The sequence below is a fragment of the Nerophis lumbriciformis genome, linkage group LG11 (assembly GCF_033978685.3).
Source record: "Nerophis lumbriciformis linkage group LG11, RoL_Nlum_v2.1, whole genome shotgun sequence".
Classification (NCBI taxonomy): Eukaryota; Metazoa; Chordata; class Actinopteri; order Syngnathiformes; family Syngnathidae; genus Nerophis; species Nerophis lumbriciformis.
Window position 1 is genome coordinate 2,374,722 of NC_084558.2, and position 27,926 is coordinate 2,402,647.

A 27,926-nucleotide genomic window follows, 5' to 3' on the forward strand; every position below is an offset into this window, starting at 1 on the left:
GATATAAAGTCTTCAAGGCAGAATTGTATTCGAATTATCCAGTAACAAACGTGTCCACATCATTTAATTTACTGCGTCATGAGCTTAACTTGAGCTGGAGCATGAGCTTAACGAAAAAATCCCATTTACCACTGCACTTCAACTTTAAGACAGCATAAGTCCATTCCAGACTTTTTTTTAAGTGGATATAATTGTTCATACCTACCATTGTTCTTAGTCATTTCATTTGATCAAGCCTTTTCTAACATTCCACACTGCAAAATGATATGAGTATGCTGATACTGTATCGGATCAATATCAGTATCGGCCAATATACTCTGATGTGAAAAAGTTGTATCGAGCCACGCCCTGGTGACTGTTTTGGACTTATGTTGGCTTTTTCTCTTTGTGTTTTTTTTAGTTCCTGTCCTGTGCTCTTATTTTGGTACATCCTGCGGCCTGATTGGCAACTGGGACACACCTGCAACGGGTTGCCAATCAGCCTCCTATTTAAGGTTTGTTTTCTTTTCGTATTCTTGTCGTATCGTATGTCTGATGCAACACTTTTTCTTTTGTGCCGCATATTACTACGCCTTCGCGCGATCAAATACATTTCGTGTCTTGTGCATTTATTTTAGCACTCGCCTTCTTCGCTCTGTTTTTCCACTCCCATGTGGGCGTGTGTCTTTTGTTCATTAATACTCACTTCCTGTCTCCCGTCTGCTGCATCTTTTTGGATTGATTGAAACTTTTATTAGTAGATTGTACAGTACAGTACATATTCCGTACAATTGACCACTAAATGGTAACACCCGAATAAGTTTTTCAACTTGTTTGAGTCGGGGTCCACTTAAATTGATTCATGATACAGATATCTTGGGGTCACACCGCTAAAGCTGCGATTCAGCAATCTTGACAGTTATTAAAACAGGATTCAATAAGTATCGCCTTTTCAATTGCTTAGTAAATTCCTTTTTAAGTATGGTGTTTGGGATTGGGTCGGCTCTATTTCCTTTTATTACATTGAATGACTTTCTGTGATCTACACTCATTTTAAAAACACATTTTTGTAAGGACGTTTTTTACACCAACACTGTGGGTGTAAGTTGCACGTCAGCAGCCAAGAGGAGCTTTTGTAACCTCTTTTTCAAATGTTTTTATAATTTGTATACCAAATAATATATTACAAGAATCAATTGTGAACCGAATCAACCCCAAGAATCAGAATCGAACCGTGAGGTCCCCGAAGATTGCCGCCCTTATATAAAGGTGACTAAAGGGTGTTATTTCATGTCTAGAGCTAAGGCTCACAAAATGTTGTACGTTTTTTATTGAGAAAAGTTTATGTTCTAGCGATGAAAATATTTGATTTATAATTAGTGAGTCCTACTTTGCGGAAATTCATTCATCCCGGACCCGGTTAACAGTGATGAACAAGGGATTACTGTATCTAGATCAATGATTCTCACTCTGTGGTTAATTTAATGGCGTTTGCCGCCAGCTTCTGATATGGAGTGTGGACCGAAATGGAACCCTACTTTATATTCTTTTATTTAACCCGGTCTTTTAAAAAAAATGTATATAATGCTTTGTATCCTACATGTTCTGAGTGCAATCCTAAAATATCTTTCACGACTAACCTAACCTTCTCTTTCGTTAACTTACTTCCCAGTATTTCCCATTCTCTATTGTATTTCTTACATTGTATCAAAACATGTCCTACACTTTCTATCTGATGGCAATAGTCACACAGTCCTGTATTATGTTTCTTTATTAATTTCAATGAACTATTTAGATATGTACAGGTAAAAGCCAGTAAATTAGAATATTTTGAAAAACTTGATTTATTTCAGTAATTGCATTCAAAAGGTGTAACTTGTACATTATATTTATTCATTGCACACAGACTGATGCATTCAAATGTTTATTTCATTTAATTTTGATGATTTGAAGTGGCAACAAATGAAAATCCAAAATTCCGTGTGTCACAAAATTAGAATATTACTTAAGGCTAATACAAAAAAGGGATTTTTAGAAATGTTGGCCAACTGAAAAGTATGAAAATGAAAAATATGAGCATGTACAATACTCAATACTTGGTTGGAGCTCCTTTTGCCTCAATTACTGCGTTAATGCAGCGTGGCATGGAGTCGATGAGTTTCTGGCACTGCTCAGGTGTTATGAGAGCCCAGGTTGCTCTGATAGTGGCCTTCAACTCTTCTGCGTTTTTGGGTCTGGCATTCTGCATCTTCCTTTTCACAATACCCCACAGATTTTCTATGGGGCTAAGGTCAGGGGAGTTGGTGGGCCAATTTAGAACAGAAATACCATGGTCTGTAAACCAGGCACGGGTAGATTTTGCGCTGTGTGCAGGCGCCAAGTCCTGTTGGAACTTGAAATCTCCATCTCCATAGAGCAGGTCAGCAGCAGGAAGCATGAAGTGCTCTAAAACTTGCTGGTAGACGGCTGCGTTGACCCTGGATCTCAGGAAACAGAGTGGACCGACACCAGCAGATGACATGGCACCCCAAACCATCACTGATGGTGGAAACTTTACACTAGACTTCAGGCAACGTGGATCCTGTGCCTCTCCTGTCTTCCTCCAGACTCTGGGACCTCGATTTCCAAAGGAAATGCAAAATGTGCATGGTTGGGTGATGGTTTGGGGTGCCATGTCATCTGCTGGTGTCGGTCCACTCTGTTTCCTGAGATCCAGGGTCAACGCAGCCGTCTACCAGCAAGTTTTAGAGCACTTCATGCTTCCTGCTGCTGACCTGCTCTATGGAGATGGAGATTTCAAGTTCCAACAGGACTTGGCGCCTGCACACAGCGCAAAATCTACCCGTGCCTGGTTTACGGACCATGGTATTTCTGTTCTAAATTGGCCCGCCAACTCCCCTGACCTTAGCCCCATAGAAAATCTGTGGGATATTGTGAAAAGGAAGATGCAGAATGCCAGACCCAAAAACGCAGAAGAGTTGAAGGCCACTATCAGAGCAACCTGGGCTCTCATAACACCTGAGCAGTGCCAGAAACTCATCGACTCCATGCCACGCCGCATTAACGCAGTAATTGAGGCAAAAGGAGCTCCAACCAAGTATTGAGTATTGTACATGCTCATATTTTTCATTTTCATACTTTTCAGTTGGCCAACATTTCTAAAAATCCCTTTTTTGTATTAGCCTTAAGTAATATTCTAATTTTGTGACACACGGAATTTTGGATTTTCATTTGTTGCCACTTCAAATCATCAAAATTAAATGAAATAAACATTTGAATGCATCAGTCTGTGTGCAATGAATAAATATAATGTACAAGTTACACCTTTTGAATGCAATTACTGAAATAAATCAAGTTTTTCAAAATATTCTAATTTACTGGCTTTTACCTGTATGTCCTAATCTCATTCGAGTAATAATGTCTTCTTCCTTCCCATTTCTACCCACCTCCTCTCCTCTGAACTTTGTAATACTCCCTACCTTTTGTTTCCTTATTTTGTACTGTGTTCTATCTTAACTATATTCTTCACTTCTTCTTTACTGTGCTTAATCTCCATGTTTACTTCTGTTTTAGTGGTTGCTTGTTTTGCGTACCTATATCTGCTAATTCATTGCCCACAACTCCTATGAGCAGGTACCCAGAGGAATGTTAAAGTTAAAGTTAAAGTTAAAGTACCAATGTATCACCCTTGATCACCACCTGGGAGGTGAGGGGAGCGGTGAGCAGCAGCGGTGGCCGCGCCCGGGAACAATTTTTGGTGATTCAACCCCCAATTCCAACCCTTGATGCTGAGTGTCCAGCAGGGAGGTAATGGGTCCCATTTGTATAGTCTTTGGTATGACTTACCACACGTCCCGCTTTATTTATTCTGTAGATTGCTTGAACTATTTCATATATTAAATATTGTCTTGTTTCTGATGCTATGTTTTTTATGCTAATCAATGCACACGACTGCTTTTCTTGCTTTATTTTCCTCTATGCAATTAACTGCCATATAAATGGCGACCAATTCCCACCGTAAAAAACAATAAATTATCGCTGATTCTTTTATTCAATACTATGTTGGATAACTGCTGCAGCTCCTACTTTATTATTCATAGTTTTTGATGCATTGTCTAAAACGTTTCCTCAATCCATTGTTCTATCTGGTAATTATTGAAACTTCTATCCTTTAATAATTGCATATTTACATTTGGGTTATGGTACATCCACGGTGGTATTGCAGGGATTGGTACTGTACGGCTAACTTAAATATTGTCAAATTGAACTTTTTCACATATGTCTCCTATTATCCACCCGAAACTATTCATCTTTTTTTTCTCTTTCTCTTGGCAGTTTAGTAGCACTTGGTGAGTTGGATGTCCTTGCTTGGACTCTTTTAAGTTTGTCCAATAAACTGTTGACAGTTGCTCTCTTCTCATGTCTTAAGGTTCAATTCAATTCATTTCTACTTGTAATGCTGCAACTGGGGTTGATTTTGTAGCTCCAAAACATAACCTTAAAGCCTGTGACTGGATCCTGTCTACTTTCCCAAGTAATGTTTTTGAATGAATGAATGGAATGAGTTTATTTCGGTCATATAATCAACCATTTTGTGTGATCAATTTAACAGCACAGATTATACATATTTAACAATCATACACACTTACACACAAAAAGAAAAGAACAAGAATGACCGAAAAAGGAATAGGCTGAAGCCAAGGCTTACATTTGCCTATCCTATACATTAGATAGCCTGAAACATCAACGTTCAAAAAATCTATGGGATGAAAGTCATTGTTACTATATTTGATCATTTTCTATTATTTCACCTTTCAAGGCTTTCTTAAACCTTAACAAAGAACTACATGTCTTCAACTCATCACTGAGCTTGTTGCACCATTTAACTCCTAAAACTGAAATATATTTGTATTTTATATTCGCTCTTACTTTACGTATTTCAAAAATCAATATCCCCGTAAATTATAGTTTTCTCCTCTTAATTTAAATAACCTAAGAATACAAGCTGGAAGGCTGTTGTTCTTTACTCAAAATATAATTTCCATTGTTTTTAAAAACACAATATCTGAACATTTTAACACATTAGAACTTATAAATAATGGTTTGGTTGGTTCATAATAGCACGCTTTGTGTGTTATTCTAATTACCCTTTTTTGAAGTTTAATTATTGGGTCTATGTTTGTTTTATAAACATTTCCCCAAACTTTAACACAATATCTTAGATATGGAAAAATAAAATAATAATATAACATATGCAGACATTTCTTATTGAGCATATATAAAGAATAGCAATGGATTTGGATATTTTTCTCTTTATATATATTCAATATGCGGTTTCCAACATAATTTATGATCAATTCGTATCCCCAAGAATTTAGTTTCATACACTCTATCAATTTCCACTTGATTTAATTTTAATTTTGCGTCACAATTTGTCCTTGCACCACTAAACACCGTCAATTTAATTTTCTTATCATTTAATGATAACTTATTACTATCAAACCAGTTTTTTAGCTGAAGCAACTCAACCTCTATTATACTCAACACTTCCTTCAAGTCTTCTCCTGAACAATATACGTTTGTATCATCTGCAAACATAATACATTTCAATTTATAATATACTGAACAAATATAATTTAAGTAAAGTATAAATAACTTAGGTCCCAATACAGGAAGCAGATTGATAAATAATGCATTCATAATCAATAACAGATCGAATTAAAGTGATATACATTGCTTTCAATGCCTGTCTATCAGCCCCCCAATCTTTACCCCTCATTATATTTAACACATTTTTACTTTTCTCCACTATTTTACTGATGTGGGTTGACCACTTAATATATTTATCAAAACATATTCCTAAATATTTAAATACTTGTACCTCTTCTATATTTTCTCCATAAAGTTGAATTTGGAGCTTGTTTTGAACCTTCCTCTTTGTAAATTCAAGACTTTCATTTTCCCAACATCTTAAACCCCAAGCTGTTCCCCATTCTTAAACATTATTTACCGCTTTTTGAATCTTCTTTTCGGTATGATTAGTATTTCTACCTCTCTCCCACATCACTCCATCATCAGCAAACAGTGCCACCTCCACTAACCCTTCCACTTCACTAAACACTTCATTTATCATTATCAAAAATAGTACTGGACTTATTTTAGTCCTTTGCAGGGTCCCATTTTCCACTTCTTATATTCTACTATATTCATTTACTATTTTTACTAAAATTGTTCTACTTGTTAAGAAGTATTTTATCCATCTCTAATGCCAATTTGATATAATTGTATCAGCAACCCCTGTTTCCACAACATATCATAAGCTGTCTCTATGTCAAAAAATTCTGCAATTATACTTTATTTCTTTATTTGTCCTTTTCTAATTTCCTCTTCCAGCTGCACTGCTGGGTTGTTTGTGTTTCTTGCTTTCCGAAATCTACTTTGGTAGTTTTTTTTCTTTTGACTCTAAATAATAGACTAGTCTTTCATTAATCATTTTTTCCATAACTCTGCCCAAATTTGAAGTCAATGCTGTCGGCCTATAATTAACTTGATCTTTTCCTGGTTTGCATCGTGGAATTATTACAGCTTCTTTCCACTCTGCTGGTAATTTTCCTTCTTCGCATATCCTATTAAATATTTTAAAAACCACTTATTTGCCTATGGTTTGTGATCATCTGGTAACTCACCTGGTCTTCAATATTCTAACCATTTCATTCAAAGAAAATGTCATATCTATAGTGTTTCTGAAGCCATTATCGTTACATTCAGTCATTTCCCCAATATTTAAATTAATTGTTTCTTCTCTCTTTTCTTTTCCTCAAATGATCATTGCTGTGCACTTTAGCAAATGTTTTTGATAAAAGTTCTGCTTTTTCTTTATTTTTATGGACAACTCGGTTTCAAAATTGGCCTCAATATGGCGCTATGTAGTCACACGAGGAGTTTTTGACCAATCATTTGGGAGATTCTCAAGCCAGACGCTCTCTGATTGGTCAAAATCCTTTCACGTGGCTACAGGGGGGCATATTGAGGCCAACTTTGAAACTGAGTTGGCCATACTCTCACTATGAATAGTGGCAGGCTCCATCTAGTGCAGTGGTGTCAAACGTACAGCCCGCGGGCCGAACAGGCGGAATGAGTTTGCTAAGTATAAAAATGAGCCCGAATTTTTTTATGAAAGAAACTGCTGTTGTAAATGTGTCCACTAGATGTCACAATAGCAATTATTTGTATCTTTATAGATGATGCTACGTATGTGCAAAATAAACCACATGTTAGTGCACCAGTCGAGGAAAATGATCAAACTACATAAATATTAGGGCTGCGAATCTTTGGGTGTCCCACGATTCGATTCAATATCGATTCTTGGGGTCACGATTCGATTATAAATTGATTCAACACGATTCTCGATTCAAAAACGATATTTTTCCGATTCAAAACAATTCTCTATTCATTCAATGCATAGGATTTCAGCAGGATCTACCCCAGTCTGCTGACATGCAAGCAGAGTAGTAGATTTTTGTAAAAAGCGTTTATAATTGTAAAGGACAATGTTTTATCAACTGATTGTAATAATGTAAATTTGTTTTAACTATTAAATGAACTAAAAATATGACTTATTTTATCTTTGTGAAATGATTGGACACAGTGTGTTGTCAAGCTTATGAGATGCGATGCAAGTGTAAGCCACTGTGACACTATTGTTCTTTTTAATTTTTTTATAAATGTCTAATGATAATGTCAATGAGGGATTTTTAATCACTGCTAAGTTGAAATTGTTACTAATATTGATAATATTCATTTTTGTTTCACTAATTTTGGATTGTTCTGTGTCGTGTTTGTGTCTCCTCTCAATTGCTCTGTTTATTGCTGTTCTGAATGTTGCTGGGTACATTTTCTTTAAAAAAAAAAATTAAAAAAAATCGATACTGAATCGTACAACGTGAGAATGGCGATTTGAATTGGAATCGATTTTTTCCCACACCCCTAATAAATAACATCCTGTAATTTGATTTGAATATTATTTTCTTATCTTGATAGATTGAAAATCAACACCATTGAGTTGACTGATGAACAATATCACATCATTTATTCAGAAAGTACAGTTAAATAACGACAAGTAAAGATAGAATACTATTAACCGCAACATGTAAGTGTAAAAAAAACAACAACAACATTATGATTTGTAAATTTTCAGAATGTGCTTGTTCTATTTTTAAACAAAGAAAACAATCTGAAGTTGTCTTTATTTTTAAATGATCGTGCCGAGATTTCACCACTTGGGAGTAGATTTTTCTCCATGTGACCCCTGATCTAGTGGTGTGCTAAATAATCACCTAATTAAATATTCAAACACAGTGTTAATATTAAAACTGTGTGTAATGTTACAGTGGCCAAAAATATGAAATATACTTTCTGACTCGTTGTTAATGAATACTTAGGCCTACTATGTTAATGTTGGTCATTACGGTGGTACTTGGAGAAAGATCGAGAAGCATCTTTTCAAATAAGGAGTCGGTTAGTTTAATGAGCGAAAGCATGCAACTTCTAAACAAAGCTGTTGTTTTGTGTGAGAAATTTCAAGTCAAGCCGCTTTCTGAGGTTTAATAATAGCGCCACCGCGTGGTGCACCAACCGCACAGGCAACACAGTGGGGGTGCATGTGTTGTCGACACATTTCCCCCCTTTTGTGTGCAGCACACAAACAAATTCATGAGTGTGCATAACCTTTATTGGAGCAGTAGTGTATGGGAGATTCATATAAAATGCATTTGGCATGGTTATAGATGATCGAAATGTTATGCAAATAAGCGCATTGTGCGTGCAGAGTGTGCTATATCCGACTCTGACATCATTATTGCAGGCCGACGGGGAGCTCGACTTGCACCGCCCTTTAAGGCTCGTCGTCCTCGGCTAGGTCGTTGATGAAAAGTCTCGGTGCTGGTTCCGGTGCAGGTTCCGCGACGCAGGGGGGAGAGCTGAACCACGACCCGATCCAGCTGGCATGGAGGAGAAAAACAAACCGTGAGTGTATTTTGCGTCGGCCGACACGCCCGGGCAGGAAGGAAGGAAGGACGGAGGGGGAGGAGGAGGCCAGGACTCGGGCCGCAGGAGACGGAAGCGAGAGGGGGTTGCGCCGAAGAGGAAGCCCTATCCCTTTAAAAGCAAAGTGGGACATAGCGGTGCGAGAAAAAGGAGAGGAGGGGGAGAAGAACGAGGAATTAAAAAAGAAAAGGAAGAAAGAGACAGGGAGGGCGGAGGGAGTAGCGGGCGATAAAAAAAGAAAGATGACATCCTCGCAGCTGAGCGGCCGAGGTGGAGCGACGGGCCGCGGCCCGGCGAGAGCGCCGCTCGCTCGGCTCGGGGCTTGACTCCGACAACGAGGCTTCGACAAACAACCGAGTGGCCTAATCGGAGGAACTCGGAAACATAGATTGACTCATTAAAAAACAAAGCATGACGTGTTTTATAACCCATATTTACTCTCCCGTGTGGGGGGAAATGACTTTTACTTCACTTGTGTAGTGATGTATTTTTTTCAGCGTTTAACTCGAGACTAAAGCAGGTTATTGTTGCATTAATCCAAGCTCGAAGTTCAAGCAGAGCCATTGTAGGGGCCGGCCTGTGTGGGGTTTGTGCGGCCGATTTTCGTTCACTGCTGCGCCCATTTGGCTTACTTACATCATCATGCCGCCTCCGTGACACCAGCAGCTTGGCGCGCCACATTTTTGTAATAAACAACAATCCCCGCCATTTTTGTTTTGTTTTCTAACATCGGGTGTGGCGACTCAAGCTTTTTTTTTTTTGAGGCGCACATCCAAGCCATGCGAAGGCTGTCCTCGATCTCAACCAGAAGCTAGCTGACTATAGCCTTCATCTCACTGCTGCAAAATGGATGCTGCTTGGAGCAATTTCCTTTTCCAGGTAGGCTTGGTGAGACACAATTTCTTTTTTTCCACCCTACCCCAAATTCCATACACTGACATCTTCTTGAAAGCAACGCTGATCTGTGACTGGCTCAGGTGATGATGGCCTGTCTCTGTCTGCTTGTCTCTGCAGAATACTCCCACCCAAAACCAGGCGGAGGGGAGCCTCCAATCGGAGCTGATGTCAGTGCACACAAGCTCTCCCCAAACCCCACCCACTGAGCACATAGATCAGCCTCCCTCCACCGTGGACACCACCGCCCTCAGCGAGGAACCCCTTCCCAGTGAGGCCCGTGGATCTGACGCACACCCAGCGGCCACGTCATTAGGTACACCTTCACAGACATAATACCTTGCACTACAGCAGGCTTGTTTCTTGGCATGTTATTAGTAGTAAATACACTAGGACCAAATCCCACATTGGATAATGAATGCAGAAATTTGGTGTCAAAATTGGATCTCGAAATGATCTTTCGCGCATTCATTTCGTCTGGCATTGACTATGCCAGGGGTCGGCAACCCAAAATGTTGAAAGAGCCATATTGGACCAAAAATACAAAACAAATCTGTCTGGAGCCGCAAAAAATTAAAAGCCATATTACATACAGATAGTGTGTCATGAGATATACATTGAATTAAGAGGACTTAAAGGAAACTAAATGACCTCAAATATAGCTAGAAATGAGGCAATATGTACATATAGCTAGCCTAAATAGCACGTTAGCATCGATTAGCTTGCAGTCATGCAGTGACCAAATATGTCTAATTAGCACTCCAACAAGTCAATAACATCAACAAAACTCACCTTTCATGCACAACCTTAAAAGTTTGGTGGACAAAATGAGACAGAAAAAGAAGTGGCATAAAACACGTCCTAGAAAGTTATACATGTAAACCAGGGGTGCTCATTACGTCGATCGCGAGCTACCGGTCGATCTCGGAGGGTGTGTCAGTCGATCATCCATTTTCTACCGCTTATTCCCTTTGGGGTCGCGGGGGGCGCTGGAGCCTATCTCAGCTACAATCGGGCGGAAGGCGGGGTACACCCTGGACAAGTCGCCACCTCATCGCAGGGCCAACACAGATAGACAGACAACATTCACACTCACATCCACACACTAGGGCCAATTTTAGTGTTGCCAATCAACTTATCCCCAGGTGCATGTCTTTGGAGGTGGGAGGAAGCCGGAGTACCCGGAGGGAACCCACGCAGTCACGGGGAGAACATGCAAACTCCACACAGAAAGATCCCGAGCCCGGGATTGAACCCAAGACTACTCAGGACCTTCGTATTGTGAGGCAGATGCACTAACCCCTCTGCCACCGTGAAGCCCCACCAGCCAGGCATTAAAAAAATAGTCCTAAAAATGAGCGATCATAAATCTTCACTATGACGTCACTTTTGTCACTTGATTGACATTCACGGCACCCGAGGGTCTTCTGAGATGACGCTGGCTGCTGCCAGCTCATTAAAATTACCGACTGGAAGGCGAGAAACACTTTATTTCAACAGACTCTGGCGCCGTACCTGTCGTCAAAACTCCAAAGACCGACCGCACAGTTGCACAATAAAAGCTCTGCTTCATCCTGCTTGCGCTACCAAAATAAGAGTCTCAGGAAGCTAGCAAGCTACGGAGTTTGCCAACAATGTATTTCTTGTAAAGTGTATAAAAAGGAGTACAGAAGCTGGATAAATAAGATGCCAAAAAGCAACCACTTTCATGTGGTATTGGACAGAAAGGAGGACTTTTTTTCTACTCTATTCGAAAATGCGGACCTTATCAGCACCACTGTCTGATTCCAATCAATGCAAGTCATCAGAATCAGGTAATACACCAACTTATATTCTTGTCTTCATGAAAGAAAGGAATCTATATGTGTTAAACATGCTTGTATTATCTTTAAACACCTTTAACTTGTTAACAATATTAACTATATGTGTTAAACATGCTTGTATTATCATTAAACACCTTTAACTTGTTAACAATATTAACTATATGTATTAAACATACTTGTATTTTCATTAAACACCTTTAATGTATTAACAATATTAACTATATGTGTTAAACATGCTTGTATTATCATTAAACACCTTTAACTTGTTAACAAAAACATATGTTTCATAAATAAGTAAATATAAATTATATATATGAATGAGGTAGATCCCCACGACTTGATCAATTGAAAAGTAGCTCGCCTGCAGAAAAAGTGTGAGCACCCCTGATGTAAACAAACTACGGTGAGTTCAAGGACCGCCAAAATTAGTAGGACAAAACGGGGCTCGCCAAATACTCGAATCAGTGAAGCATGTTTAATATAAACAGTGTGCTTTATAACAATTAGGGAGGTTTGTGTCATGTTTGTCCTACAGAAACCATATTAAAACAAAAAATAGATTGTTTTCCCCTCATCTTTTTCCATTTTTCATACATTTCTGAAAAAGCTCCAGAGAGCCACTAGGGCAGCGCTAAAGAGCCGCATGCAGCTCTAGAGCCGCGGGTTGCCGACCCCTGGACTATGCAATTCTCTTTTTACTCTCTTCAACAAGTCAACACTAAAGAGACTTCAGAAGGTACAAAATGCGGCTGCCAGACTTTTGACCGGTGCACCCAGAACAGCCCATGTGACCCCCGTTCTATCCAGTCTTCATTGGCTTCCAGTTAAATTCCGCATTGAGTTTAAGATTTTAGTCCTGACATTCCGTGCGTTGCATGGTGGGGCCCCTCAGTACATCACGGATTTGCTATGCCTCTACTCCTCAGGGCGCATCCTCCGGTCTTCAGGCCAGGGTCTTCTAAAGATCCCCAAAACTTGTTTTAAAACCAGTGCAGACCTGGCATTCCAGGCTATAGCTCCCAGACTCTGGAACAATTTGCACCAGTCCCTCCGTGATCTTAACTGTGTTGAAACATTTGAAAACTTCTCTTTTTAGTAAAGATTTCAGTTAATGCACATTTTAACCATCAATTTTAATCCACTTTGTATCCTTGTTATGATATTGCCCCTGTTGTTTTAATTGAATTGTTGTTTTACTTCACCTATGAAAGGGACAAGCGATAGAAAATGGATGGATGTTTTGTACAGCGCTTTGTGATTTTATCTGTGAAAAGCGCTCCGTAAATAAAATGTACTTACTAAACAATTGCGTATACAAAACCCAAAACCAGTGAAGTTGGCATGATGTGTAAATCGTAAATAAAAACAGAATACAATGATTTGCAAATCCTTTTCAACCTATATTCAATTAAATAGACTGCAAAGACAAGATACTAAATGTTCGAACTGGAAAACGTTGTTATTTTTTAGCAAATATTACCTCATTTGGAATTTGATGCCTGCAACATGTCTCAAAAAAGCTGGCACAAGTGGCAAAAAAGACTGAGAAAGTTGAGTGCTCATCGAACACTTATTTGGAACATCCCACAGGTGAACAGGCTAATTGGTAATAGGTGGGTGCCATGATTGGGTATAAAAGCAGATTCCATGAAATGCTCAGTCATTCACAAACAAGGATGGGCGAGGGTCACCGCTTTGTGAACAAATGCGTGAGCAAATTGTCCAACAGTTTACGAACAACATTTCTCAACAAGCAGTAAGGGATTTCACCATCTACCGTCCGTAATATCATCAAAAGGTTCGGAGAATCTGGGGAAATCACTGCAAGTAAGCGATTAAATTACGGACCTTCGATCCCTCAGGCGGTACTGCATCAAAAAGCAACATCGGTGTGTAAAGGATATCACCACATGGGCTCAGGAACACTTCAGAAAACCACTGTCAGTAACTACAGTTGGTCGCTACATCTGTAAGTGCAAGTTAAAACTCTACTATGCAAAGTGAAAGCCATTTATCAACAACACCCAGAAACGCCGCCTGCTTCGCTGGGCCCGAGCTCATCTAAAATGGACTGATGCAAAGTGGAAAAGTGTTTTGTGGTCTGACGAGTCCACATTTCAAATTGTTTTTGGAAACTGTGGACGCCGTGTCCTCCGGAACAAAGAGGAAAATAACCATCCGGATTGTTCTAGGCGCAAAGTTCAAAAGCCAGCATCTGTGATGGTATGGGGGTGTATTCGTTGCCAAGGCATGGGTAACATCTGTGAAGGCACCATTAATGCTGAAAGGTACATACAGGTTTTGGAGCAACATATGTTGCCATCCAAGCAACGTTATCATGGACACCCCTGCTTATTTCAGCAAGACAATGCCAAGCCACGTGTTACAACAGCGTGGCTTCATTGTAAAAGAGTGCGGGTACTAGACTGGCCTGCCTGTAGTCCAGAACTGTCTCCCATTGAAAATGTGTGGCACAATATGAAGCCTAAAATACGACAACAGAGACCCCGGACTGTTGAACAACTTAAGCTGTACATCAAGCAAGAATGGGAAAGAATTCCACATGAAAAGCTTCAAAAATGTGTCTCCTCAGTTCCCAAACGTTTACTGAGTGTTGTTAAAAGGAAAGGCCATGTAACACAGTGGGAAAAATATCCCTGTGCCAACTTTTTCGAAATGTGTTGCTGCCATTAAATTTTATGTTAATGATTATTTGCAAAAAAAAATTTAAGTTTCTCAGTTTGAACATTAAGTATCTTGTCTTTGCAGTCTATTCAATTGAATATAGGGTGAAAAGGATTTGCAAATCATTGTATTCTGTTTTTATTTACGAATTACACAACATGCCCACTTCACTGGTTTTGGGTTTTGTAGTTAAAGGGGAAATACATACATACCTATTCGCTCTATTCTGAGGGGATGGTGCAGGATCCCAAAGTATTTATCCTCTCAGGTAGTGAGTGACATGCACCCAATAAGTATGGTTTGAAGTTGGGGGATGTCTACTACCTTTTTAGAGGTATGAACCGTACTTGTTGGGGCATGTCACTCACTACCTGAGAGGATAAATAATGTGTGTACTGCACCATCCCCTTACAATAGAGCTGTCCTATCTAGCCATGAGCATGAACTGTCGAAGCCTACTTTGAGGACAACCGAAACCGTCAAGTTGCGATCAATTCTATACCTTGAAAATAATTATATTCACCGCCCCAAGCATTCTTACTTTTTGGTTTAATATGTAAATCTAACTTTTAATTTGAACAAAACTACTGCAAACATATCTACGCGACCAAATATTGAACCAAGCTTTGTATAACCATTAGTATACATGTCCTAAGTGCATGTTGGCATTAGGAAACATTAAATACCTCTGGTTGGATGGACTGATGTGATTCGCCTTTTGCGGAAAAAGTTGCAGATCCTCACAAAAAGCAGAAAATCATGACACTCTAAACCAGGGGTGCCCACACTTTTTCTGCAGGCGAGCTACTTTTCAATTGACTAAGTCGAAGAATATTTACGTTAGGTCAGGAAAAAACACAGAGGCTATATCATCCCTACAAGCCGGTTTCGCAGGTTTCCCTGCTCGTCGATTGTATTATTATAAAAATCCCCTGACAAACAAGGAAACCTGCAAAACAGGCTTGTATTGAGGTATTGAGCACTGTATAATGATAAACCACAGAAACCTCGACTATTTTAATTTTCCTGAAGGAATCTATAAACTACTATCTATCTATAATTTATATTTATTTATTTATGAAAAAATCAGTTTTTGTTAAATGTTTTTAATGATAATACAAGCATGTTTAACACGTATAGATTCCTTTCTTTCATGAAGACAAGATTATAAGTTGGTGTATTACCTGATTCTGATGACTTGCATTGATTGGCATCAGACAGGATTAACAGTAGTGCTGAAAACGTCCACATTTTTGATTGGAGGAGAAAAAAAGTCCTCTTTTCTGTCCAATACCACATGAACCCGAGTGTCCCTGGTTCAATCCCCACCTAGTACCAACCTCGTCATGTCCGTTGTGTCCTGAGCAAGACACTTCACCCTTGCTCCTGATGGGTGCTGGTTAGCGCCTTGCATGGCAGCTCCCTCCATCAGTGTGTGAATGTGTGTGTGAATGGGTAAATGTGGAAGTAGTGTCAAAGCGCTTTGAGTACCTTGAAGGTAGAAAAGCACTATACAAGTACAACCCATTTATCATTTAAAGTGGTTGGTTTTTGGCATCTTATTTGTCCAGCTTCCATACTCGTTTTTATACACTTTATAAGAAATACATCTGCGGCAAACTCCGGAGATTGCTAGCTTGTGCACGCTAGCTTTCTGAGACTCTTATTTTGTTAGTGCAGGCAGGATGAAGCAGGGCTTTTATTGTGAAGGCAGGAACTCTGCAGTCGGTCTTTAGAGTTTTGAGAGCACGTACGACGCGAGAGTCTGTTGAAATATAAAGTGTTTCTCGTCTTCCTCCCGGTCATTTTTTCCTAATAATGATCTCGCAGCAGCCAAGACCCTCGAGGGCCGTGAATGTCAATCAAGTGACAAAAGTGATGTCTTAGTGAAGATCGCAAATTTTTAGGTCTATTTTTTTTTAATGCCTGGCTGACGACCGACTGACACACCCTCCACGATTGACCGGTAGCTTGTGGTCGACGTATTGGGCACCCTTGCTCTCAACACTCTATAATTCATCTGAGTCAGTAGTCTGACATGACGCAGGCTTTCCTTCATTGTTGCGTCTTCATAATCCACACTACTTGCCTGTTGTAATTTTAGTGTTGCGGGTTTCTCCTAAAATGAAAAGCCGCTATACCTTAAATTTTTTTGTTTTTTTTACTTGAGAACTAGGGATGTCCGATAATGGCTTTTTGCCGATATCCGATATTCCGATATTCCGATATTGTCCAACTCTTTAATTACCGATACCGATATCAACCAATATATACAGTCGTGGAATTAACACAATATTATGCCTGATTTGGACAACCAGGTATGGTGAATATAAGGTACTTTAAAAAAAAAAAAAGATAAATACATTTAAAAACAATTCTTGAATAAAAAAGAAAGTAAAACAATATAAAAACAGTTACATAGAAACTAGTAATTAATGAAAATTAGTAAAATTAACTGTTAAAGGTTTGTACTATTAGTGGACCAGCAGCACGCACAATCATGTGTGCTTACCGACTGTATCCCTTGCAGACTGTATTGATCTATATTGATATATAATGCAGGAACCAGAATATTAATAACAGAAAGAAACAACCCTTTTGTGTGAATGAGTGTGAATGAGTGTAAATGGGGGAGGGAGGTTTTTTGGGTTGGTGCACTAATTGTAAGTGTATCTTGTGTTTTTTATGTTGATTTAATTAAAAAAGAAAAAAAAAGAAAATCGATACCGATTATAAAAAATAAAATAAAAAAAAACGATACCGATCATTTCCGATATTACATTTTAACGCATTTATCGACATCTCTATTGAGAACTGATATAAGTTGTATATTGTATTCATATATATAGCCTACTATTTACGCACTTTTGACTATGCACCGAAAATTCGGCTGATATAGACTCAAAATAGCCCTTTCGGCTATGTGCCGACAGACTTTGATCACCGAAACAGGATGATGTAAGCAAGACGCACGTGATTGTCTGGAGCCGAGACAGCATGTCTGCAACGTGGACATATTTTAATTTATCCGAGATATACTGTGCCAACGGACAGCAATCTACAAAATGGGCAATGTGCAAATATTAAGAGTGGCGCTGATTCCAGGAGAGAAAGTGCAGGTGGGGCAGCAGCGCTAAGCAAGTGTGACGTCAGTGAGTGTTTTAGGACTGTAGAGGCTTGCGCTGTTCGTCGCGGACATCAGGCAGAAGTAAAGAGTCTCCAAACACGAGCACAGTCTCCAATAACACCAGAAAAAAAGATGCTAGATTTTGAAAAAGTCACTAAAAGGATTGGAGAAGTCTCTAAAAACTTGAAAACTTCTCAACAAAGTGCAGCAACAATTGAAAAATAGAGCAAAATTATGTAATATAAGAAGAAATAAATGTTAATATTAATTAATTATTGATAAGTTCCCCCACCTCTGTTATTGAGCCAGTCAATAGATTTATTTTTTCGTAAAAGTCACAATACTCCAGTCCTTTGACTAAATTTGATACTTTTAACAACGCCAAACAAAATGTTTTTAAATTGAAAGAAACTAATTAAGGATCAACAGAAGAAAGTTCATTTGCAGTTGTAATCATAGTAAACCCGATGTTATCCTTCTTTCCTACAGCGTCTAGTTTAATCAATTATGCAAATGAGGCGATGATGTCGTTTAGAGACTTTTAGGACAGCCAATAGCTACTTTCATTACTGAGGAGTTGGCAACACTGGTGTTGACTCATTTTAAGTGGATGGTAAAGCTATACAAGCTGTACATGGACTACTGTAAAGTATATTCAACTTTGTACACTAAAATAATTGGTGTCGTTGTTTGAGATATCATTTATACATTCATGTGAGGAGTTTTTCCATGCTGTCATTTTTTGTTTTTCTTTGTTCCAGTGAAGCCTGTGTCCCGGCCGGGCCGCGTGCCGCACGTCTGTCCCATTTGCAACAAGCAGTTCAAGAACAACTACAACCTGCGGCGGCACCAATCGGTCCACACAGGGGTACGCATGAAGGACAGGGCCAGAGAGCAGGCGGAGGGGGCGAAGGAGGGCATCGCTGGCCAGATGCTAGCGGTGGTCCCGTCGGTGATGGCGGTGGGTGTCGGAGGGAGGGCGGAGAGGACCGCTGTGCCCCTCACCCTGCTGCACCTCTCCGCTCCTCCTCCTCTCGCCCATCAAGTCGTGCTGGCGGGGGCCCAGCAGCAGCATCATCTGGGTAGTCAGGATGGTGAAGGGGTGGCCATGCCGAACGTAATGGCTAGTGTAAACCTCCATGCTCCGCCTCCTGCTGCTGTCGTCATGGCCACAGGGGCGACAGTACAGGTGGGTTAGGGCCTTGTGCGGATGGCTGTTGTCAACCCCAAACCTTCAAGCATGTTGTTTCATAGAGGGATGGTTGACTTTGGGTCTTGTGTGTTGCCTAAAAACCTCCCGTGTTTTACGTTTTACTAAAAGACCCGGAATGAGGGAACATTCCAAATCCATCCCGAGTTAAAGTTTACGAAACGTGCTAGAAGCCCCAACCTCGCTCCCCTGCATGTTCTCTGAAAACAAACAAAAAATCATCTAACATTCAAATACTAAGTAACAAGGGACCATCCGCTAATATGACTATACACATTTTTGCATGATTTCCACAAAAGATGATAAGTAATAACTTCATTTCTTCAAATATGTCCTTACTTTCCTCCTTTAGCGGCCCGCTAACCAGAACCCCACCCCGGTGAGGAAGAACCACGCGTGTGAGACGTGCGGAAAAGCCTTCCGAGATGTTTACCACCTCAACCGCCACCGCCTGTCCCACTCGGACGAAAAGCCCTTCTCGTGTCCCATCTGCCAGCAGCGCTTCAAGAGGAAGGACCGCATGAGTCACCACGTGCGCTCCCATCAGGGCGGCGTGGAGAAGCCCTACATCTGCCCCCACTGCAGCAAGGCGTTTTCAAGGTGAGGAGACCCTTTATCTCTCTAGTTATGGTTGTCCACACAAACACAACTCAGCACAATCAATCAATCAATCAATGTTTATTTATATAGCCCTAAATCACAAGTGTTTCAAAGGGCTGCACAAGCCACAACGACATCCTCGGTACAAAGCCCACATAAGGGCAAGGAAAAACTCACCCCAGTGGGACGTCGATGTGAATGACTATGAGAAACCTTGGAGAGGACCGCATATGTGGGTAACCCCCCCCCCCCCTCTAGGGGAGACCGAAAGCAATGGATGTCGAGTGGGTCTGACATAATATTGTGAGAGTCCAGTCCATAGTGGATCCAACATAATAGTAAGAGTCCAGTCCATAGTGGGGCCAGCAGGACACCATCCCGAGCGGAGACGGGTCAGCAGCGCAGAGATGTTCCCAGCCGATGCACAATGAACTAGGCTTTCGCAATATAGACTACAAACCAGGTCTATTCAAATGGCGGCCCGGGGCCGAAATCCGGCCTGTGAATGAGACCACACAGGCCCCCAAGTTCAGTTCAAAACTTGGGAGACAAATATTTTTGCAGCAAATCCCTAAAAACACTAGCTCGCTCCTGTCGTATAAAGGAACTTGGACCACTGTAAACACATTGGCAGTTCTTTACGTTGACATTTCAACCTTGCTAGCAAATAGGGATGTCCGATAATATCGGACTGCTGATATTATCGGCCGATAAATGCTTTAAAATGTAATATCGGAAATTATCGGTATCGGTTTCAAAAAGTAAAATGTATGACTTTTAGGTAGAAGTACAGAGCACCAATAAACCGTAAAGGCACTGCCTTTGCGTGCCGGCCCAATCACATAATCTCTACGGCTTTTCAAGTGAATGCAAGGCAGACTTGGTCAACAGCCATACAGGTCACACTGAGGGTGGCTGTATAAACAACTTTAACACTGTTACAAATATGCGCCACACTGTGAACCCACACCAAACAAGAATGCCAAACACATTTCGGGAGAACATCCGCACCGTAACACAACATAAACACAACAGAACAAATACCCAGAACCCTTTGCAGCACTAACTCTTCCGGGACGCTACAATATACACCCCCCTCGCCACCTCAACCCCGCCCCCCCAACCCAGCGCACCTCAACCTCCTCATGCTCTCTCAGGGAGAGCATGTCCCAAATTCCAAGCTGCTGTTTTGAGGCATGTTAAAAAAAATAATGCACTTTGTGACTTCAATAATAAATATGGCAGTGCCATGTTGGCATTTTTTTTCCATAACTTGAGTTGATTTATTTTGGAAAACCTTGTTACATTGTTTAATGCATCCAGCGGGGCATCACAACAAAATTAGGCATACTAATCTGTTAATTCCACAACTGTATATATCGGTATTGGTTGATATCGAAATCAGGACTTAAGAGTTGGACAATATCGGAATATCGGCAAAAAAGCCATTATCGGACATCTCTACTAGCAAACGTAGAACACTGGGGTCCAAACTTGTGATTTACATAACTGAGGCGTTCCTCAAGGCTCCCCTTTAAGTCCTCTCCTTTTTGAGAGTTACACATTTTTTCTTAATGTGATTTATGTAACTAAGGTGTTGCTGTAGCTTGTTTACTTCAGATGCAAAAAGTTTTCATTTGTTCAACTTATGTGATTATAGTAGTGCTGTTCCTCAGGGTTCCGTTTTAGGTCCTCTTCTTTTCCTCATCTGTGCTATTCATGTGCTGAAAATTAAGATTAAAAAACTTCCGAAAAACCATAGAAGGCTGTCATAGAAATGATATTTGACTAGCTTTTTTGCAGAGGTTCCTTAAAAACAGGTAAAAGCTCCCAAAATACTGTAAATAGACCAAAATCAAATCTACTGTAGAGGACGCTGGTCTTCCAGACTATACAAAGACACAAAATAAGACCTTAGCTTTCTGGAAATGTGGCCCCCAAAGCAATTTAGTTCAATAGCCCTGCTGTAAATCAGGGGCGTCCAAACTTTTTCCATCGAGGGCTGTATGAATAAAAACTGAAAGATGCGGAGACCACTTTGATACATTTTGTACATTAAACATACTGAAACCAATACAATATACCGGTAGTTGACTCAATATATGCTAAACTATTTGAACAAAACCAAATCCATATATTTGCTTTGTTTTATTGACAACAACACATGTTCAACATCATTTTGCCCTAAATTACACTGAACAAAAATATAAATGCAACACTTTAGTTTTTGCTCCCATTTTTCATGATTTGAACTCGAAGATCCAAAACTTTAACTATATACACAAAAGACGCCTATGAATGTTCTCATTCATCCAGGTCATTGTCATCTCAGGACATTCAATCGATCGCAACTGGACTGTTTGGTTTGTCTTAGAAGATGTTTCGCTTCTAATACGAGTAGGCTTCATCAGTTCGTGCTCATAGACTTAGATCGGTCGGCTCTAGTCCAGTGGCTGGAGAGAAAAAAAACAAATATTTATACTCCCAAAAAAAATACATAAAAAAACGTATTCCTTTCAAATATTGTTCATAAATCTGTGTTAGTGAGCACTTCTTCTTTGCCAAGATAATCCATCCCACCTCACAGGTGTGGCATATCAAGATGCCGATTAAACAGCATGATTATTGCACAGGTGTCCCTAAGGCTGCCCACAATAAAAGGCCACTCTGAAACGTGGCCTTTTATTGCAGCAGGAAATGGTGCCAAAACCAAATATCATTAAAATGTGACTTCCTCTTTATTTCAAAGTAATCTTCAAAATAAAAGCATGGCAGCAATAACCCGTATTCTACCACAAAATGCACTTTCTTTCTTTTTTCCTGTTTTTATTTTTTTTACGTTGTTAGCCATCGGAAGAACGACATAAAAGCACATAACCTCTTTTGGAGGAAAAATGATGGTAATAACCAAAAATCTATTATTTAGTTTTGATTCCGATGATTTTAATACCGCTTATATTGACGCCAGTCCATGGTAGCCAAGAGGGTTTGAACTGTACTACACTACAAAATGAGCGCCAGTCCCTTAAAGACGACGTGCCCTAAAAGTCTGAGTTACTCCAAGTCTCAACAAAAATAATGAAAAATACCTCCTTAAATTTGCTAAGCGAACTTCCATTGTGTCAATAGAATGCATAGTTTATTAGTTACTGCAGTAACTAAGCAGAAAATTTAACGAAATATACTCCAGAAAATCCTATTTTTGGGGAGTTTTTGATATTATCTCTGTATGTTGCCATATTTTGAAAAGCCCCGCTTTAAATATCTACAGGAGAAGCCCTTGCTTTTCTCACACGTTTACCCTTCTGTCTTTCCCAAGGCCCGACCATCTCAACAGTCACGTGCGACAGGTGCACTCCTCGGAGCGTCCCTTCAAATGCCCGGTATGTACGTCCACTCTCATAGCCTCCATTTGTTGACCACCATATTGATTGCAGATGACAAAGGGTCATGGTTAAGGTAGCGTCCCTTTATAGCTGATCAGAGTTGCATGGACACTGAACATAAATATTTGTTAGTACGGTAGATCCATTATTTTTCCACTTTTTTTTTTATTCACGTCAGGATTATAGGAAATTACGTCAACCTGATGATTACGGTATAGACCTTCCGTGGGCGCAATCACCTTAGTTGAATCACTATGAAGTTGGTTTTTTTTTTACATAGGAAATACAAGTCGTCTTATATTCTAGTCTAGATATTCATACAAGCAAACCAACCAAATGTGGGAGTCAGATTTTTTCTTCATGTGACTCATACAAACGCACGTACGCACACAGACACACACGCACATACGCGCGCACACACACACACACACACACACACAAGTGACCTGGAGAGTTTTGACCCTGGCGCACCCTCTGGAAAAAATGTGTCTCAAAGGTTGTTTGCAAGGAGGAGAATCTATGATGCTAATATTAAGATAATGCTGATCAATGAAACTAAGTCATCAAACAAGCAGAAAAGCGAGAAAATATGATATAATTTTTCTTTGCAATCTACCAGTTATTAAATAGATATTAGAAGCATGCTGAAAAAAAAATATGTATATATAATTGAAAGGTTGTCTTATATTCAGGGTTGTCTTTAATTTGCAGTAAACCAATTGTTTACTAAAAAAAATGTTTTGTCTTTTAAAAAAAAAAGGGGGGTGTCTAATATTCAGGGGCGTCTTATATCTGGTTCAGTACTGTAAATACCTGCTTCATACTCACATAATCACCCAGAAACAGCAATTTGATTGGCTGAGTAACATGGGGGGGGTTACAATACTTGTGACTCGTCCGTATAGATCCTGTAATGACCAGAAAGGTTGCATTGGTTCAAACAAGACTACCGTAAATCCCCTAAAAGTTGTGCAATTTTTTTTTTTTTTTACAAAGATTGTTTCAGAATGTCGAGACCAGAGCTATTCAACTATATAATAAAGAGGGCCGCAGTTTCATGAGCCCTAGTAGGGCTCAAGGGCCAGACATCGAAATGTGGATATTTCGTCAGGAAGTGCCTCCACAGGTTATATTACTGAGACTGCGTTTCCTTAATTGCAAAGTAAACACATCGGCTTTCACACTGCACTGTCAACAAATTCATTATTCTGCCCTCTCTACTCATTTCCAGTGTATGCAGTTTAACAGTATGACGAAAAAGAAGCTCCAGTTTTTTTGTTGAGGATTGATGTTTTTAATTATTTTCTTGCCTCAGTTTTATTTCTTTACACTTCTTCCCTCATTTAGGTTTGTAAGACTGAAAATATAAACATGCAAGTATAACATCCATTGTGTATTTTACATAAATGACCGTTGTGTATTTTACATAAATATAATAGAATATTTATTGTTGATATATTCACGAAATAAACTACAAATGTTTACACATATAGAAATAACATAACATTCACACACCAAACATTGCACATACTGTATGTGACTTGTAATGTTGTCGCCCTCTACTGGTCAAATTTAGCGCTACATGTATTAAAAAGGAGCTTTACTCTCAGACAAATAACAACACGACCACTAATTTAAAGACATTACGAAGTCAATAATTTCAATACAAAGCAAACTAAATATCTTTATGCACAATATCTACTGTATTTTTCGGACTATAAGTCGCAGTTTTTTTCATAGTTTGGCCGGGGGTGCGACTTATACTCAGGAGCGACTTATGTGTGAAATTATTAACACATTACCGTAAAATATCAAATTATATTATTTAGCTCATTCACGTAAGAGACTAGACGTATAAGATTTCATGGGATTTAGCGATTAGGAGTGACAGATTGTTTGGTAAACGTATAGCATGTTCTATATCTTAGTTATTTGAATGACTCTTACCATAATATGTTACGTTAACATACCAGGCATGTTCTCAGTTGGTTATTTATGCCTCATATAACATACCATTATTCAGCCTGTTGTTCACTATTCTTTATTTATTTTAAATTGCCTTTCAAATGTCTATTCTTGGTGTTGGGTTTTATCAAATAAATTTCCCCCAAAAATGCGACTTATATATGTTTTTTCCTTATTTATTGGGCATTTTCGGTCGGTGCGACTTATACTCCGGAGCGACTTATAGTCCGAAAAATACGGTACTTACAAATGTTTCATGAGGAAGCTTACATGCTGGGATTTCTACCATTGTTGCTGCTTGTTCTAGTACATGTGACTGGTCTGTGAAGGTCCTGTATTTAATACTAATGACCAGAAATGTTGCAGTAGTTCAAATAAGATAAAAATTGTGCAAAAAGTTTTTTACAAGGATTGTTTCAAACTGTCTAGACTGGACGTAGAGCTACCGTCGCTATTGATTTAGGTGTTTATTTGTTTAAAATGGATCCCCATTATTTACTATACAGTAGCTAATAGTCTTCCTGGATGGTGTGATACATTGTGGTGGTCAACTTTCCCTCTAAGGTGCGCGCCGCTCACGCGTCCTCTGCACACAGCAAATGAATGCCGCGCAGGAAATCAAAAAATCCCATCTGAACTTTAAACAAAATAAACACATTACAATTTATTCTGTATGATTTTGCAATGCAACTCTGTGAGTGACAGGCGACAACAAGAGTGGCCCCAATGAATAAAACAACCTTTGTCAACACAGTTCAATTATCGTCTGTCGAGACACTTTACGGACAGGAATTCCAGCAATCACTTTATTGAGCAAAACTGTTTGTAACCACACAAAAAACATGAGTAAAAAAAACTTTTATCTATAAAAACTGGTAATTTTCTGCCATACAAACCAGGCTTAAACCAACGTTATCATCCGTCGTTTCAACAGAAGCCACTCGCTCTCTCACCTGCACTAACACAAGCACTCATGGCCAGGTTGTAACACTCTGATGTGTGCTTATTTTACTGCCATTTATTAAGAATGTTAATCTAAGGATATTATTCATGAAATATTGTCCCTAGATTTCATAAATGCTATTAAAAGATGTATTTTACAGACAGAAAGTTACAGGAACTAAATGTAATCTCTGAAAGGGGTAACATTTCTTTTAAAGGCAGGACCTGCAGCCAGGCATACAATACTAGCACATAGGTCATGAAAAACATGTTTTTTGTTATTATTGTAAGAGGGCAAAATCACTTATATCAGCAAATTATTTTAATAAAACATTTAAATTGTTGTGATGTCAGGTTTGGGACAGGTGTGATGCTGGTGTGGCCACAGTGTGCACGTCTGATGTTGCTCACATGTTGCTCCACTGAATGCTCAGGGAGTTTGTGCGTTTGCTCACACACATGAAAAATTAGAGGGAACATTGGTGGTGGTCCACTGAAGTTTCTAGTTGTATTCATTTAAGCAGCACAATAAGTAGAAGACCCGCATTGTTGTTGTGTGTCCTAGACATGCGAGTCCAGCTTTGCCACGAAAGATCGTTTGCGTGCTCATATGATTCGCCATGAGGAGAAGGTCCCGTGTCACATCTGTGGCAAGCTCCTGTCGGCCGCTTACATCACCGATCACATGAGGGTGCACAACCAGTCTCAGCACCACGTCTGCCACCTGTGCAACCGCAGTAAGTCCAGGACAAAAGACAGCCATACACTGTCCTGGCCTCAAATCTTTCACTTTCTGTCTTCCGTCTCCCGCCAGGCTTCACCACGCTGACGTACCTCCGCGTGCACGCCCAGAAGCACCACGGCCAGGAGTGGAAGGACAGTCCGGGAGGTTTCGGCGGCACGACCGCCGGCGGCGTCCTCGTCTGCCACTTATGCGGCATCCACTGCAAGACGCCGACCCAGCTCCAGGGCCACATGGGCACCCACAACGCCAGCCAGGAGGCCCAGAGCCCCGCCGCCTCTAACGTCGCCGCCAGCAGCTCTGTGTCCCTCAACATGGTGGCGGCGCCCACTGTGTACGTGACGGGCGGCACGGTGGTAGACCTGCTGGTCACGGACTGCTCTAGCATTGCGGCGCCACAGTCGCAGAGTTAGCGATAGCCAGCAGCAGGAGCAATAACCTCAGTCCTTTAAAGGAGAGGGGGGCAAGGTAAGAGAAGTGATGCGTAGATGCTCGTCTTTTTTTGACGTTATTGGAAAAATCTGAAAAAATTCCACACTCACAACCAACATGGATTTGTCATCTTAACAATCCTGCAAATCAGGGGTGTCCAAAGTGCCCAATTTGTTGGTTGGCCCTCGGCATGATTAAAAACATTAACAAATTAATTGAATAAAACACTAATAATGATTTGTGTTTTCAACTATAATAGCTTAGCACGGTGGTTTTAAAACTTCTATCACTGAATTCCACCTCAGAAAACACTCAAGTACCACCATAATGACCAACAGTAAAATACAGTAGCATAGTAGGCCTAAGTATTCATTAAAAACAAGGCCGAGGTTTTATTTAACAAGTATATTTGATATTTTTGGCCACTGTAACATTACACACAGTTTGAACAGTAACACTGTGTTTGAATATGTATTTGATTATTTGGCGTACCACTAGATGGAGCCCGTACCACAGTTTGAGAATCACTGGTTCAGCATATATCGACCTACGGTGGAGAAATTGTTTGGACACCCCTGCCGTAAATGCTCTAATTATAGCAAAAAGGACAAAGTCATTAATATATATATATATATATATATATATATAACTGCTCAGTCAGCATTAATACAGCTACTGAAACAAAACGCATGCAGAGATTAATAAGGCCGCTGGACTACCTGTGATACTTTATATGCAGCTACTGTAATCTTTTGGCGGCAATAAACGACAGGAGGTTGCCTACAGCCACAGGTAATGACAATACCGTTGTGGTTAATTGAATGGCGACAATAATTGGAGCATTTACAGTACTTAAGTGTGTCTTAATGGCATCTACTCGATTTACTCCCCTCTCTGTGCCCTCACCCATTCGCACCAGCGCTGATCTTACCTCTTTTTTGCAGCTCACTGACAACAAATATTTAGTGCTTGTGTTAAAAGAAAGGCAACTCTAGGAGATAAAAAAAAAAAAGAAGCAAATGACAAAAAAAAAAATAAGAAGGGAAGTTTTTTGGGGGTGTGTACTGTGGGCGAGTTCTCTCTTAGCATGTCTAAA

The 27,926-nt window shown here is 39.9% G+C and overlaps 1 protein-coding gene and 1 long non-coding RNA gene across 6 annotated transcripts in view; one reads left to right on the forward strand and one right to left on the reverse strand.

Annotated features, from left to right (window-relative positions):
- The window catches only part of mazb (MYC-associated zinc finger protein b (purine-binding transcription factor)), a 33,984-nt gene extending 6,511 nt beyond the window's left edge, over positions 1-27,473 (forward strand). Inside the window, exons 2-9 of one of the 4 annotated variants that reach the window (XM_061967783.1) lie at positions 401-494; positions 8,843-9,912; positions 10,039-10,234; positions 18,315-18,421; positions 19,116-19,363; positions 22,683-22,746; positions 26,222-26,393; positions 26,471-27,473. In XM_061967783.1, the coding sequence (XP_061823767.1) occupies positions 9,871-9,912; positions 10,039-10,234; positions 18,315-18,421; positions 19,116-19,363; positions 22,683-22,746; positions 26,222-26,393; positions 26,471-26,811 (1,170 nt within the window). In that variant the 5' untranslated portion in view covers positions 401-494; positions 8,843-9,870 and the 3' untranslated portion in view covers positions 26,812-27,473. The other 3 variants (XM_061967784.1, XM_061967785.1, XM_061967786.1) reach the window with 3 other exon arrangements.
- LOC133610978 (uncharacterized) lies at positions 8,693-15,235 on the reverse strand. Of its 2 annotated transcripts, none has more exons than XR_009815947.1 (2): positions 15,113-15,235; positions 8,693-8,978 (listed from the first exon to the last, which is right to left on the reverse strand). It is a non-coding gene; the product is annotated as an uncharacterized lncRNA (long non-coding RNA). The 2 variants fall into 2 exon arrangements; XR_009815946.1 differs by lacking the exon at positions 15,113-15,235 and adding an exon at positions 9,944-10,109.
- Positions 27,474-27,926: the final 453 nt, after the last annotated feature.